At 39.3% G+C, this 15261-nt stretch overlaps 1 protein-coding gene across 2 annotated transcripts in view; it reads right to left on the bottom strand.

Annotated features, from left to right (window-relative positions):
- snama (something that sticks like glue) overlaps window positions 1-15261 on the bottom strand; it is a 651651-nt gene that overhangs the window by 475915 nt on the left and 160475 nt on the right. For both annotated transcript variants that reach the window (XM_067149701.2, XM_067149702.2), the window contains exon 9: window positions 4651-4817. In XM_067149701.2, the coding sequence (XP_067005802.2) occupies window positions 4651-4817 (167 nt within the window). The remainder of the gene's footprint in view (window positions 1-4650; window positions 4818-15261) is intronic.

The raw sequence follows: 15261 nt of genomic DNA, 5'->3' as shown, positions 1-15261 counted from the left end.
TGGCATGGCATGGAAAGTGCCCGATGACCTTAAAATATCGTGGCCTTTCGAACTTTCCTATGACAGGGGAAGTAAGTCTCTCGCTTCCGTGTGCACTGCATAGCAACACAGTACATTTCCCGGGTGGCAATTCTCTCCTTAAAAACCGTAAGTCCGTTTGGCCTCAGCATTTAAAAAATAAAACAAACAAACAAACAATGCAGTTTCATTGGCATTGTCAACATTGTTTGGTGCGTATGAATTGATTATAGGCTATAAGCCACGCTTTTTCACCAACTGTCACCATCGCCAGTGTTCGCGGATTCTATCTCTCGGCACACTTCCTGCTAGGCTAACGTGATATTGTGGCATTCCTTAAAATGCCGAATACAAAATAATTATAATACCGCTCGAACATGGCAGATATGAAGCACACTGTAGACACAAGGAAGTAGGTGAAAGTGCGCAAAGTTACCCCTGCACATCCCAGAAGACGTGTTCTTTCATGACGCGGAGAAATTTTAAATTTAAATTACTCAATAAAGTACAATTTTTTTCAAAATGTAAAGGAGTTTCAAATTAAAAATCTGTATTTTGATAACAGGACCGAGATTGTTCTTTGAATTAAAAATTATCTGCATTTCGAATTAAACGATTTAAATAACGTGCAAAACCGTACCTCATGTTTCCGGGAACGAGAGCTGCTTCAAATTAGGCGAGATTTTGTATTAAGTGATTTCGAAATATCGAGGTTCTACTGTATATTGAATGCGACAGATCATCTTCGTTAGACTATACTTGCTATGTGCACTAGCGAGCACTCTTCTCGACAAACTCAAAGGTGATGTCGGAACAGATTAAGAAAACTCGTCGACTAGTGTTTTGTGACCAAAATTAGAAATGAAAGAGAACATGTTTCCGTAATAAATACGTAAATAACATGGCCGATAGCAGTAGTTAACCCGTTAACTCTACTGAAGTAAATGATCTCTTAATTTTAATGCAATGTACTGAAATTAAGTAAGAACGTGATACACCTCAAAATACAGCACAGAGTGTATGACTGATATCAGAGGTTAGTTCATTTAGTAAAACCTCGTTAGGTTGTTTCTGCAGAGCAGAAGGAAAGGGAATGTGTTAAGCGAAAAAGCATATTATTGAATACAAGAATAAAAACTATTAAAATGGGGGAAAATATCCAAAAACAAATATGAAAACCTTTTCCACTGAGGATTATTAAATAACAACAGCTATGTAAAACACCAGACAACAAATATTAAAACATTTGCACTGTGGCTCATAAAAGTATCAGCGCATTATTGCAGATCACACACCCTTTCTAAAACAAATGTCAGCTGAAGCCTTATATTTCAGACCAGTGGATTTTGAAACATTTTTTTCGGGGCACATTCTTCGGTCATGAATTAATTGGAGGTTAAACTTGGTCATGTGCAAGAGAATGAATGACCATCATCTTCAATGTGACAACAGTTCTTATGAATTCTCACTATAATGGACTTCTACTGTAATTGGAAGAGACGGTTAATGGCCTTGGACTTTCCATTTGCAGAGGTATTTATAGATGCTTGGAATTTGGGAAACAGGCTTATTAGGAGTACAAGATGCTAGCAGAAATCACGCAGCACGCAAAAAATGCGAGAATATAGGATTAAGAAAATATCTCCTAAAAATCGTGAGGGGGAAATAGTCACAGTGGTGGGGACAGGAGGCGTTATGTTAGTAAATACAGTATTTTAATCTGTGTGTGTCCTGCTCCTAGGCTGAATGATCAAAATCAAGGTCTTTGGTTCGGAGGGTCCTGAATCTGATTCCCAGCCAGATCGGGGATGTTTAACACATCTGGCTTTTTAGCTCTGATAAGGGGACTGCGTATTGGTGTTTGTCCCAATACACTCCTCTTCATATAAACATAACACACTATACTACTAACCACCAGAGAAAGAACTGATATCGAAAACATCCCCAAAGATGCCAACTTTCAAAGGTGATTGCCCATAGTGGCATGGTCTTCTGCGGATAAGAGGTTGTCATACACCCCCAAAAAAGTGTGAAAAAACAATCGGTGCGTATAACGGTATTACTGTCACTTTTTGTTGTAAAAAAAAAGAAGAAGACGACGAGAGCATCCTGCACTGCACGGTGTGGGAAGTTATCGCGTTCTCCATGTTTAATTTTAAAATCAACATTTTCATGTTCCACAGAACATGTGCTTCGGTGACATTTTCGGTGGTCCTAGGCATGCAGTGTACTGCTTTCGGTAATACTGATTCACTGCAGATCGTCATTCTCCACAATCACTCGGCTCTTCATTGTTTTTACGTTTACACAACTTCTTATTATTTAATACATACCGCATTTCTCTGGATCCAACCCGACCCTGAATGCAAGACGACCCCCCACATTGTCCTTCAAAAAAATTAAATTAGGCTTAAAAAGCGCTTTGTGAAATAATTTGAATGCCTTTCTTGTACAGTACGCATTTTTGGACTATCTTTGTCTTCAGACCAACACCGAACATTGGCTTTAGTTATGCAGTATTTTCTTGTGGCTACATAATTATTCTTTATTTCTGCGAGTTTCATAACCATTAAATTAAAATTGGCATCGTAATATCGAAGAGAACCCGTTGAAAATTTGCCGGCAATACCTGCTCTACGTCTCTACAACATGACGATCCATTAGGAAAATATTCCTGCTATCTATAAAACAGTACAACCAGCTGCCACTAGACGTACGTCTCTCTTGCAGCTTTGGCTGACTTCAGTGGCTAGTGATGTATAATGAAAACATGGACAATGAAGGTCAAAAAGTTTACTGTGCCATGGTATGCCATTCCGCCCTTGCATTTTTCATGCACATATCTCAGTATTTGATCTTAGACCTTTAAAGTGTCCTTCTTACAGGCCACTGAATGCATTTTTAGGCAATGTTTGTCTTCACACTAATGCGGAACAGTGGCTGTAGTTGTACCATATTTGCATGCAGCTGCACAATTATTCTTCATTTCTACATGTTCAATAACCATTAACGTAAAACTGGCATCATAATATCGATGAGAACCTGTTGAAAATTTGCCAGGAATACCGGCTCTACATGTCTTTAAAATACGACGATCCATAACGAAAATATTCCTGCTGTCTGTAAAACTGTTAATTTTACTAAGTGTCAGGTACAGCAGACGCATTCTAACTCTGCCACTGAGTAGCCATGGCCTTTCTAAGAATTCGAAGGCTCGCATGTTTTGATGCCATTCTGCAGATTTGAGAAACGTTTTTGTAGAGGCTAATACAGGGACTTTTATCTATTCAGGGGACAGCCGCTCACCCAGTCGCCCGTACAGCAAACCTTTCTCCCGCTAAGTAGAATGTCATTCTCTCTTCACTATTTACCAAGAACCAGTGACGCTGTACTGAGGCACTGTATAACTGGTTGCCACGGCTAGCGATGTAGCCTATAGGCCTAATAAAGATGCGGATGTTGAGGGGTAAGGGGCGAGGAGGAGGGAGCAGTGTGATTACCTTGGTAGCTGCCAGTGGTGTTCATTACTGTTAGGTCACAAATTCTAGAAAACCCTTGATTTTTCAGTGACATTCTGATTCTGAGAAATACGGTATGTTGTTCTCAACTTTACCTCCAATAAATGTTTGTAATACACAACATAAATTTGCAGCAAAAGCATGTAACGAAAGAAATAAACAGCAAAGGCAACTCGTTACTAAATCATAGATAAACAGAAACCAAGCGCATATGCTGGGAATTTACAAGATGTTACACCATCTGTTAAAGGCGCAAAGTCAATATTTCACCAATTTTGCATTAACTGACTTCAAACACAGAGTCCCCAGCAGATGAAACTATTTTTTATCATAGATAGGGAGTGCAAACCCCACTACTCACAAACCCTGAAGATGGTCTTCCATGGTTTTCCATTTTCACACCAGGCAACTGCTGTAGGCTGCATGTTAAGGGCACGGTTGCTTCCTTCCCACTTCTGGCCCTTTAGCCCTTTCCTATTCCATCGCTGCCATAAAACCTATATGTGTCGATGCGACGCAAAGCGAATTGAAATTTTTTTCATATCCGCAGGAGAAATGGAGAATTTATAAAGATCACTTCAATTTTGTGAAATCCGTAACAATCAATACCGCTTCCGTATTGCCGTAATATATGAGAGAAAATCATAGAAACTTTAAAAAATCCGCAGTCCTTGGCAACTCTGCATCCCTCTATATAGGGGTGGTCTCAGAATGAAAATCCAGTTGTAAAACAGATCCAAGTCCACAGGTGCAAGAAATTTCACACCCACGACCCCACAAGGGTGTCGTAAGTGCAGCAGAAGAAGCCTGCAAGTTTGAGAAACCTTGAAATTTTATGTACCTTGGGGCTTCAAGGACTGCAATAAGATAAGGTAAAGATAAGGTAAGATAAGGATTGGTTATCAGAACAATCGAGCATCCGAACTAGGGTTGGTCCCAATTAGTTTCAATAAGAGATGTTCATCTGAACCTAAATTAACTTAATATTTTATCCCCTTTGTAGAACAGATTTAACTAACAGAATTTACTCTTGACAAATAAATAGATAATGTAATTAAAGAAATTACACGACACAAGGAAGCATGCAATTACATACTCAGTGCATTCAACTTACATTCATCACAGAAAGAATTTCCACAACATGGTATCATTACAGCATCTGTTAAGAGATCCTTACAAACTGAGCACTGTAAATCATCTGGTATTTCCATTTTGGGTACAGCATGTTCAGGTTCTGGTTGAAATGGTGGTCGTTCCTTTTTGCCTTCTTTGTATGCTTGGCTGTCAGAAAAGAAAAATGTAGCATGCAATGAGATATAATTCTATAACACAAGATGAGAGAGAGAGAGAGAGAGAGAGAGAGAGAGTGAGATTAAGAAATCAAACAGACAAGTAAAATATACCAGAACATTAAATGCTCATACAGTGAATAGAAAATAGCTTAAGTAGTAGTATTAGCAGTACTGCAGTAGCAGCAGCAGTCTCGCTGGTGTAACACCACTGAAAGCATGGGCAGAGATACGCAGATGTGTTAGCGGTGAAATTGGACTGATGACACAAAATACGCATTCACAGCCATAGACTCGAACAACTACGAAAGACTAGAACAGAGAAGCTGTACATCAAACATATTCATTAATACATAGATGAAATGGAACAGGACAGGTGTGTAACACAATCAGGTAAGAGGTATTAACAAAACACGTTCTACCATCAAAGACACTTTGGTGGTGATCCAAAAATTAAAGCAGCAATATCCAAATAAAACAAAATTCTTTATCTTGGTCTGTCTTTTCTGTTCACTAACTAAACGTTAGGGAAACTTACTCTTTGATTTACCCTTATTTACATTAAGAAAAAGGTTCCTTTCACAAACATAAAAAATAAAACTTTAAAAGTATATAATGGTATGATAATTAAACGCCATTAATAATCTGTAAGTACAGTATAAGTCTGTTATAGCGAAAATTCATAACATCGGAAATTTTAATTACTACAGCAAATTGCCATTATATTCAATTTTTTTCCTATAGCGAATTGCGTTATATTCAATTTTTTTAAACAGTTAGGAAAAAACCCACACAAATTAAAATTGGTATGAAACGGCAATCAGTTTGTTCAAAACTTGCATTTTCGCATATTTCCATACTTTGGCTTAATCGTTTATCTTCTAATTGCCAGGCAATGTGAAAGTGTATGTTCAATTTTGTTCTGAAAGCCAGTGGCTTCTATGGCGAAAGTTCCAGTTTTCTTATTCAAACTACGTCATCTAACCTAACTTAACCTCATATGCATCATCGCATGTTATAAACTTCATATTAGGGCCCGTATTGTCAAAGTATCACCTTGTGAAAATTTGGATTTTATAATTCCACCTTAACAATACTGTAACTGTCTTTATTAAAAAGACTACATTAAATTACGCTTGTGAAAAATGTTTCTTATGGGACATCTTCAGTCACAAATACAAAACATTAAAAGTAAGGCGAGGACACATTGAAATAAGTAAATAAAAAGTCTTTGTATCCTGTGATGCGGCGTGATGGCATCTGGTCAATCTTCAAAGTTAAAATGGTGCGGCGTGAACATGATATGAAGCATGAAGTCCAATTAAAATCATATGTTAAAATTGTTGTTCAAAACAACTAATTGTCAATTATAGAACACCGTAAGTGGCTCTGCGAATAAAATTATGTGCATATTGTACATAAAACAGTGTTCTGGTGATACCACATTAAAATAGCTTTCTTGATTAGGAGGTGGAGTTATACTGATGATGCAAGTTGAACCTGATTGTGTGTTGACAATAGGGGCCTAAAAAAGAAAAAGAAAATATGAATGAACTGAAGAATAAAATTCAGTTAAAATGCGAACTAAGTCCCCATCCAGTCACTCACCTTCTTGCCCATCCTACGTCGACCACTCCACCTCACGCGCCTTCGTGAAAAGAATTTATTCATTAGCTCCTCGAAAAGTACTGTATATTGATATCCTCCGATATTACATGTTACAAATTTCATATTTGGTCCGTATTGAAATGTACATCAATTTAAGATATTACTAAAATTTATTAGAATCAACCTATTCAATACAATAGAATTTACAAAATTAGGACTTACATCCTATTAAGTTCAAATTTTGTAAATTCTATTATATTGAATAGGTTGATCCTAATAAATTTTAGTAATATCTTAAATCCTCCGATATCTCATTAAGATTATAAATGGGGTTGCATTTTTGATCAATATTTATAAAAATGTTTTCTAAAATATTCAATAGATTTCCTTTCTTAAATGGAGAATTTGAAGGTCTTATTATATGGCCGTGAATGTATGATTGGTATCGTCCATATGAGAACCGAATACTGAGAATCTGCCGTACTTTGGCGCATTAACAGGTTCATTATACCTTATGTTAAAATTGCGGCCTGTCTGTCCAATATAACCGGCGGAACACTGCTGGCACTTTAAATTCGAAAAACCCCTGATTTCTGAAATTTGCTATTGCCATTATTGATAGTATGCTGATTGAAGGAAAGATGAGCGTTGTTATTGGCTGTTTTAAAAGCAAGTTTCATATTAATTTTCTTGAAAACATTCGTGATTTCGTATATTTTACTGTGACTATAGGTAAAAAGGGCATAACTATCGTATTTCTTTTTGGTATCCCTGGTTAATGTGGAAAATGATTTTTTCTCAATTGTGCTAATAATTTTATCCACAAATTGCCTGTAGAACCAGTTTCTTCTTGCTATAAAATAAATAGTGACCAACTCATTTTTACGATCTGCTTCTGACATGGGTATATTATAAGCTCTATAAATCATACTGTAAAAGGAGGCCCTCTAATGTGCTGCCGGGTGTATGGAATTTTGTCTAATTACGTTTGCCGTTTGAGTGGGTTTCCTGAATATTTTAAACCTAAGTTTATTAGAGTCGTTAATAATTGTAATGTCAAGAAAATTTAATGCTGTATTATTTTCACTTTCGAAAGAAAATTTAATCTGTGAATCAATATTGTTTAATTGTTCTAATACACTGACTGATCAAATGTCATGGGATAGCGGAGCACTGATGCGCAGGTGTGTTGTCTGCGCACCACACACCCCCTGTGCCAGCAGCAGTTGTATAGGAGACCTTGTGAGCAGTGGCTGTGCATGTGACAGGTGTAACATGGAACGTAGTCGTGAGCCGACACCGTTCGAACGGGGTACGGCAGTCGGTGCCCGGCGGATGGGAAGTGCAATTTCGGAAGTAGTGCGTGAATTCGGCTTCACACAATCAACCATGTCCAGGGTGTATCGTGAATGGTTGAATGCGGGTGTCACCGTCCACAACAGACGAACAACCGGCCATCCAACCACCCTCGATGACCGTGACTGGCGACATCTGAGACAGATTGTCAATAGTGACAGACGGGCAACCGTGCAACAAATCACGGCTTAATTCAACACCGGTCGTGCTAGACACGTCTCCCAGTGGACAATCCGTAGGAAGATGGGTTCTATGGGATATGGGAGCCGGCGCCGCACACGGGTGTCATTGTTAACCCAACGTCATCGGGCACAATGACGCTCATTTGTCGCCAGTCACCAGGGATGGACACTGGAACAATGGCGTAACGTGGTATGGTCGGACGAATCACAATTTCAACTGCACCATGCCAATGGGAGGCACCGTGTATGGCGCAGACCACATGAAGCGATGGATCCAGCCTGCCTCGAAGGTTTGGTCCAGGGCGCTGGTGTCTCTGTTATGGTCTAGATAGATAGATAGATAGATAGATAGATAGATAAAGCCTTTATTTTCTGTGGCGAAGTTAGGGCTCTTGGCCCTTTCTTACACTTAACCACACACATACTATTATTATTATTCCATACAATGACATTGATTAACTTAAAATACTAAGAACTACAAATAACACTAATTTTTAAGACAAAAATATGAATATATACATGCAAAGAAGAATGAAAGAAAAAGTAACTGCATTTTCCTGGTATGGAATAGGCCTCCTAGTTGTTCTGGAAGAGACTTTGAATGGTACGTGGTATGTTGAGCTGCTCGGAGACCATCTCCACCCATTTTTGGCCTTCCAGCGCCCTGACGGTTCTACGTTGTTTCAAGATGATAACACGCCGCCACATTGCTCCCACGTCGCCCGGGGAATGGTTCCAGAAACATACAGCGGAGGTCCAACGACTGCCATGGCCACACAGGAGCCCCGATATGAACCCTATCGAGCATACCTGGGATGTCCTGCAACGCAGGCTCCGTGCCATGGATCCTGCACCCAGGAACAGACCAGCATTGGCGGCCGCTCTGCAAATGATTTGGTGTCAGCTGCGTCCATAGGGCTACCAGGGACTTGTCGACTCACTTCCACAGCATCTCACTGCAGTTCGCAGGGCCAGAGGAGGCCCCACACGCTATTAGGTGACTATCCCATGACATTTGCTAAGTCAGTGTACCTCCTGTCCATTAGTAATGCTATGGTCAATTATTGTAAACGTATCATCTACGTATCTCAACCAGCTTATTATTCCTCTAATGTTGTTGATTTTGCTATTTTCAAGAAAATCCATATAAATTTCCGCCATAATTCCCGAAGCTGGGGCCCCCATAGGAAGACCTTCTTGTTTACATATTTGGCCGTTGAAAGTAAAGTAATTATTAGCGACGATGAACTCCAAAATATTAATAAAATCGGCTATCTCCTGCCTACTCAAATTACTGTATATAAGTAGATTATTCTTTACAAGATTTATAGTTTTTGACAGTGGAATATTCAAGAACAGATTTTTGACGTCAAACGAATACATCTTACGGTTCGATTGCATGTTTAAATCTTTAATACGATTGCAAAATTCTTTGGAATTCTTAATAGACTTATTACCCTCAAATCTATAATGTTTTTAAAAAAAATTGTGTAGAAATCTAGACGTCTTATATATAGGGCTATTTCTGAAATTAATGATGGGTCTTGTAGATATATTCTCTTTATGCACCTTCGGTAGTGCCCTAGCCGTTGGAATACCCGGGTTCATATTAATAAGTTTTTGGGACTCCCTTTCATTAAGGATGAAACAAGATTGTTTAAGAAGTTTCTTTAAGTTTCTCTGGATGATATTCGTCGGGTCTATCTTTTCAATAATTTTTAATGAATTATCTGCGAAAAAGGTTTCAGTTTTCTGTATGTATGATTCTTTATTCATAATGACCGTCACATTCCCCTTGTCTGCCTTAGTCACAATCAAACCATTCTCCTTAATTTTCTGTTTCAATGAAGCTATTGTTTGGTTATGATTTGTAGAAACCCTATCTTTGTTATTATTTATTAAATTAGAAAGTTTTTCCCTTTATATTAAATCTCGTCTCTGTTTGGTTCTCTATCGGTAACTTTTGTATTGCACTTTTGGCTTCCGCCGTGATCGTGATCGCGTCTTTAAGTTTAAATCGAACGGGCCAATTGAATTTGGGACCTTTCTCCATAACACTTATTTCGGACTTATCAAAACAAGTCTCTGAAAGATTAATAACCGACTCTTGAAAGACAGGAATGGTTGAATGAGTCTGATTGTTATGATACTTAGACGAGGGAGAATCAGTCTCAGTTCTCTTACTATTGCACCTAAGTGTATTAGTTTTGTTGACTAACTTGTTCTGTTTATCTACAAGTCGGTATGCAATTTTATCACTTACGTAATTTTAAAACGAACTCCAGTCTAATGGGGCAATGGAGGCAGACGCGATGAGATGGGCCTCGTATAACTGAGTGTTAAGTAATGCTTTTTTCCTATAAAGAATTTCGTTAACTTCGTTCCTGATCCATAAATGTTGCATTTATCTTGCGTCTTTCTAAGCCAGTACGACAATACATTCCTGTTTTGAACAGATTTCAAAAAATTAGGGATGAGGGACCTTACCTATTTTCGCAATTTTGGTCTTAAGATTTAAATATTTGTTAGCTCTACCTGACTGGTTGCTATCAACATTGCACGTTATAAACTTCATATTAGAGCCCGTATTGTCAAAGTATCAACCTATAGTCACAGTAAAAAATACGAAATCACGAACGTTTTCAAGAAACTTAATATGAAAGTTTCTTTTAAAACAACCAATAACAACGCTCATCTTTTCTTCAATCAGCACACTATCAATAATGGCAATAGCAAATTTCAGAAATCAGGTGTTTAAAAATTAAAGTGTCAGCAGTGTTCCGCCAGTTATATTGGACAGACAGGCCGCAATTTTAACGTAAGGTAATAATGAACATGTTAATGCGTCAAAGTACGGCAGATTCTCAGCATTCGGTTCTCATATCGACGATACCAATCATACATTCACGGCCATAAAACAAAACCTTCAAATTCTCCATTTATGTAAGAAAGGAAATCTATTGAATATTTTAGAAAACATTTTTATAAATACTGATCAAAAAAGCAACCCCATTTATAATCTTAATGAGATATCGGAGGATATCAATATACAGAACTTTTCGAGGAGTTCATGAATAAATTCTTTTCATGAAGACGCTTGAGTAATACTTTACCTCACGCCTCTCCCCTTACATCAAACTCCCCTCAACCTCCCCTCACAGTTAGCCCTCAACGACCTTAGAGGACGTGACTCAGTTAGCTTTAGCACTTGAGGTGGAGTGGTCGACGTAGGACGGGCAAGGAGGTGAGTGACTGGATGGGCACTTAGTTCACATTTTAACTGAATTTTATTCTTCAGTTCATTCATATTTTCTTTTTCTTTCTTAGGCCCCTATTGTCAACACACAATCAGGTTCAACTTGCATCATCAGTATAACTCTACCCCCTAATCAAGAAAGCTATTTTAATGTGGCATCACCACGACACTGTTTTATGTACAATATGCACATAATTTTATTTGCACAGCCACTTATGGCGTTTTATAATTTGTTACAAGTGAACTATGTAGCATGAGTGGAATGTAATTTTTTTAAGACTTTATTGGTGAAGTACTATATAATGTTTTATTTATCATGACCTAGCCTGTACTGTTATTTGTAGAGCATAAGATAATTTAATGACCTAACCTGTACTGTATAATGTTGTAACATAGGCATTTGTAAATAGTAGAATTCTGTCTATAGTTCCTGGAAAGATCCAGAAAGTTACATAACTTTTGTACAGGGTGTGTTACTTTGTTGGTATGTGTTCTAGAAAGTGTGTTCTGTCTATTCTGGAAAAATACGACTTTCACAATCATGCGTATTCTAGAATGTTAGTCAAAGTTCGCGATCGAAAGTAAGGTTGTGATTGGCGAGTCTAGGTGGCGATAGGGAACACGTGCACGCTGATTCGCGATCGAAAGTAAGGTTGTGATTGGTGAGTCTAGGTGGCGATAGGGAACACGTGCACGCTGATTGGTTGCCTCCAAGGCCAGTAATTCCTATATATAGTGAGCGAGGCAGTGTTCGAATCAATTCTGTATCCTGAATTCTGTCGGTCTCGGTTTATCTGTCTGCGAGCAGCCTATCTGGTTGACGTCCCCCGGCTTCGGGGATGGCACTCTGCTTGGGTAAGCACTCTTGAATTCCGTTCCTGCTAAAATTTCCGTAATGTTCCGATTTGCTTTTCATACAGGAGTCTGCCCTAACCTCGCCTAGATTCACCAAATTAGTTACTTATGACGCCTTAGTTTTTCTGCTGGACTTACCTGTTCATTTCCGAGGCATTCCCGTTTTGTTTCACTAAAATATGTATATTGTAGTTTAATAGGATTTCCCTTGGGGTTTGCCTCTGACAGTTCTGTATCACTTTAGGTACGCTAGATTTTGGATAACCTGTAAATTGCATTGTACTACTGCATTGGTAACTAGATGTACAGTTGATTTGTAATTTGAATTTACATTGCTACGAATAACCTATGTATATCACTGAACTTATAGCTCATAACTTGGAATGTATTTGTAGAATTATCTTGTAAATAATATTTTTAAAAAACTAAGGATCACGGTGATTCATTTCGGAATCCGCTATCTAAGCCATGTCCATGCCTTTGGTAGGTTCCCAGCCCTTCCATCTTCCCGTTTTGTCGTTCACTAGTTGGCCCTACTGATAGTTACGTACTTGTTTTGTTGGAGATCCGCGTAATGCTAGCTACTGTTTTTCCGAGTGTGTAGTGTTTTCTTATATTGTGTTTCCCCTTTTAACTGTGTTTGTGCCTTGTTTGGTGTTACCACTGTAGTAGAGGTAACATTTTGGTAGCAGAGGCAAGCGCTAGATTGCGGAAGAAGAAAAGTGAACCGTGATCAAACCTAACCTAAAACTCCGTAAAAGTTGTGGTTCGTATATCGCTTGAAATCTTGTTTCTACCTGTCAGGATGGCTCGCGCTGTTCCTAATCCTTTCCATTTAAGAAAGGCAGAACTGATTTACGAGTTAAAAATTCGCAAAATTAATTCGACAGGGAATGTCAGAGATGACACTAGCCTGTTGAAGCAGTCCCTTGACCTACCTATAACCATACCTGAGTTAACTACAGACGAGTTGCGTGAGTCTTTGGCCGTGATTGAAGATAGGTTACCTGAATTTAACGCCATTCTTGTGTCCTTTAGTGCTTCTAAGCCCTCGCATGGCCAATTAGCGCGGGTTAAGGGGCAGTTATTACATTATTTGGACAGGATTAAGGATGTGTTGTCTATGGAATTGCCGGAAGTTAAGCGGCAGAAATGTCAGATCTTATTAGAACAGTTTTCCAAAGTTTTCGACAGAATCAGTGGTTACATGTAACTAATCTCATTATTAGACCCGTATTGAACTATGCTATGATACGAACAATTTGTTGGTTATTTTGATCCACCTTTTCAATTGAAAGGGTGGATCAATTGAAAAGGTGGATCAAAATAACCAACAAATTGTTAGTATATCTTAGAATCAGTGGTTTCCGTGAAGGTAATAAGTTAAATAACACCGTTTCTCAAATTCAAGTGTCGACCCCATCTGGAATGAGTGACAGTGTTAATTGTGGCGAGGCATCTGTTGCTGCTCAAGTGTGCGATCTGACACCTAGTGCTGGTGTTAGGCCTATTCAGGAGTCTGAGGTGACTAATGCTGCCCTGGGATCTTCTGTTTCGTTGTCTGGACCTAGGACACCTGTAAGTCATTCTAATGATACATCTCTTTTGCATGTTGGTAACCGTACAAGTTTTCCTATGATTCCTGCTACTTCTGTTGAAGCTCAGTGTTTACCTTCTATTCCTAATCAACCCGGTTCTGATTCAATGGTGCAAAACCACCCACCTGTCCTAGCGCCACCCGTATCGAGTTGCATAACCTCTACACAACCGGTTAATGCCCAAATGGTCTCTCAGATTAGTGAGAACCTTTCTCAAATTAGGTTGTCTGCGCCCGTAACATTGCAGGATAACGTTAATCCTAACCTATCCTGTACTCCGTCCTTTTCACAAGGGCATCCGAATCAAAGGCACGAGGCCTTGCTAAACCCTCTGGACTATTCTAAGCCTTCCCAAGCACCCTCTACACCTGTCTTCCCCTAGATTTTCTCCAATCTGCCTCACCCGTTGACCACTGTGTTTAGGGGTATCTCTAAATTTTCAGCTAACTCCGTTGATGAAGTTATTTCCTTCCTTCGCTTTCTAACCAAGTTCAAGGATCAGGCAATAGTGTATAATCTCAGTAACGATAACGTATTTCAAATTCTATACCCACATGTCTCTGGAGCTCTGGAGTAGTGCTAGATGACTAACCGCCTGTTCTGATGACAAATCCCAAAGCATGGCTTCTTGTCTTGTCGATCATGACTGTACCTTGGTTGATTTACTTTATTCTGAGGCTAATGATTGCTCCCACATGTCTCTGGAACTCTTTCTGAGCACATTGACCATTACTGAAAGATGGTCAGTAGATCAATTTCATGCCCATGTTCTTGAATATTTCATTCCTGCTCGTGCCTTGTCTGCATTAGTGCAGAAGCACTATTTTAGAGTACAACATTTTAATGAGTCACTATCTGAGTATGTTCAAGACATTAAGCGCCAAGCTAAGATTTTCCGGCTCCACTATTCAGAGGCTCAGATGGTTGCCAACATAGTTGAAGGTCTTGCCCCGAACTATAGATCATATCCGGCTCTTTCACCCCGACCTGCAACGTTCGCCCAGCTGGAAGCAATTACAGTGTCCGCTGAAGGCATTCGATATGCTGACCAGCTGCGCCTGGCATTAGCCCCACCTCCTATAAACATACCCCCTACTCAGGATTCTAAAACCATCCCGTCACCTGCTTCCAACTCGCATAATCCCTGTTCATGTTTCAGTTGTGGCTCCACGGCTCATCTCAAGTGGGACTGTCCCAAGGCCGGGACATTAGGCAATAGGAAACCTGCGATGGGTGGAGGCTCTTCCACCAATACTTCTTGCCGTAACTGTGGATCAACTAGGCATTTCTCAAGGCAGTGCCCACGGAACACTTCTGGCTCTGGACCCCCAGGCCGTAGTAGTGCTAGATGACTAACCGCCTGTTCTGATGACAAATCCCAAGGCATGGCTTCTTGTCTTGTCGATCATGACTGTACCTTGGTTGATTTACTTTATTCTGAGGCTAATGATTGCTCCCAGTCTGACTGGGGTCTTCATTTCTTACAATCTTGTAGGATTTCTGCCATACCTTCTTGTAAACTACCATATTTATGCATGGAGGTAAATAATGAACCTGTCTGTGCATTGCTAGACTCTGGGA

This window comes from Anabrus simplex, chromosome 6 (genome assembly GCF_040414725.1).
Source record: "Anabrus simplex isolate iqAnaSimp1 chromosome 6, ASM4041472v1, whole genome shotgun sequence".
Taxonomy (NCBI): Eukaryota; Metazoa; Arthropoda; class Insecta; order Orthoptera; family Tettigoniidae; genus Anabrus; species Anabrus simplex.
Note: the sequence above shows the minus strand (reverse complement) of the source record. Positions and strands in the feature narration are given on the sequence as shown.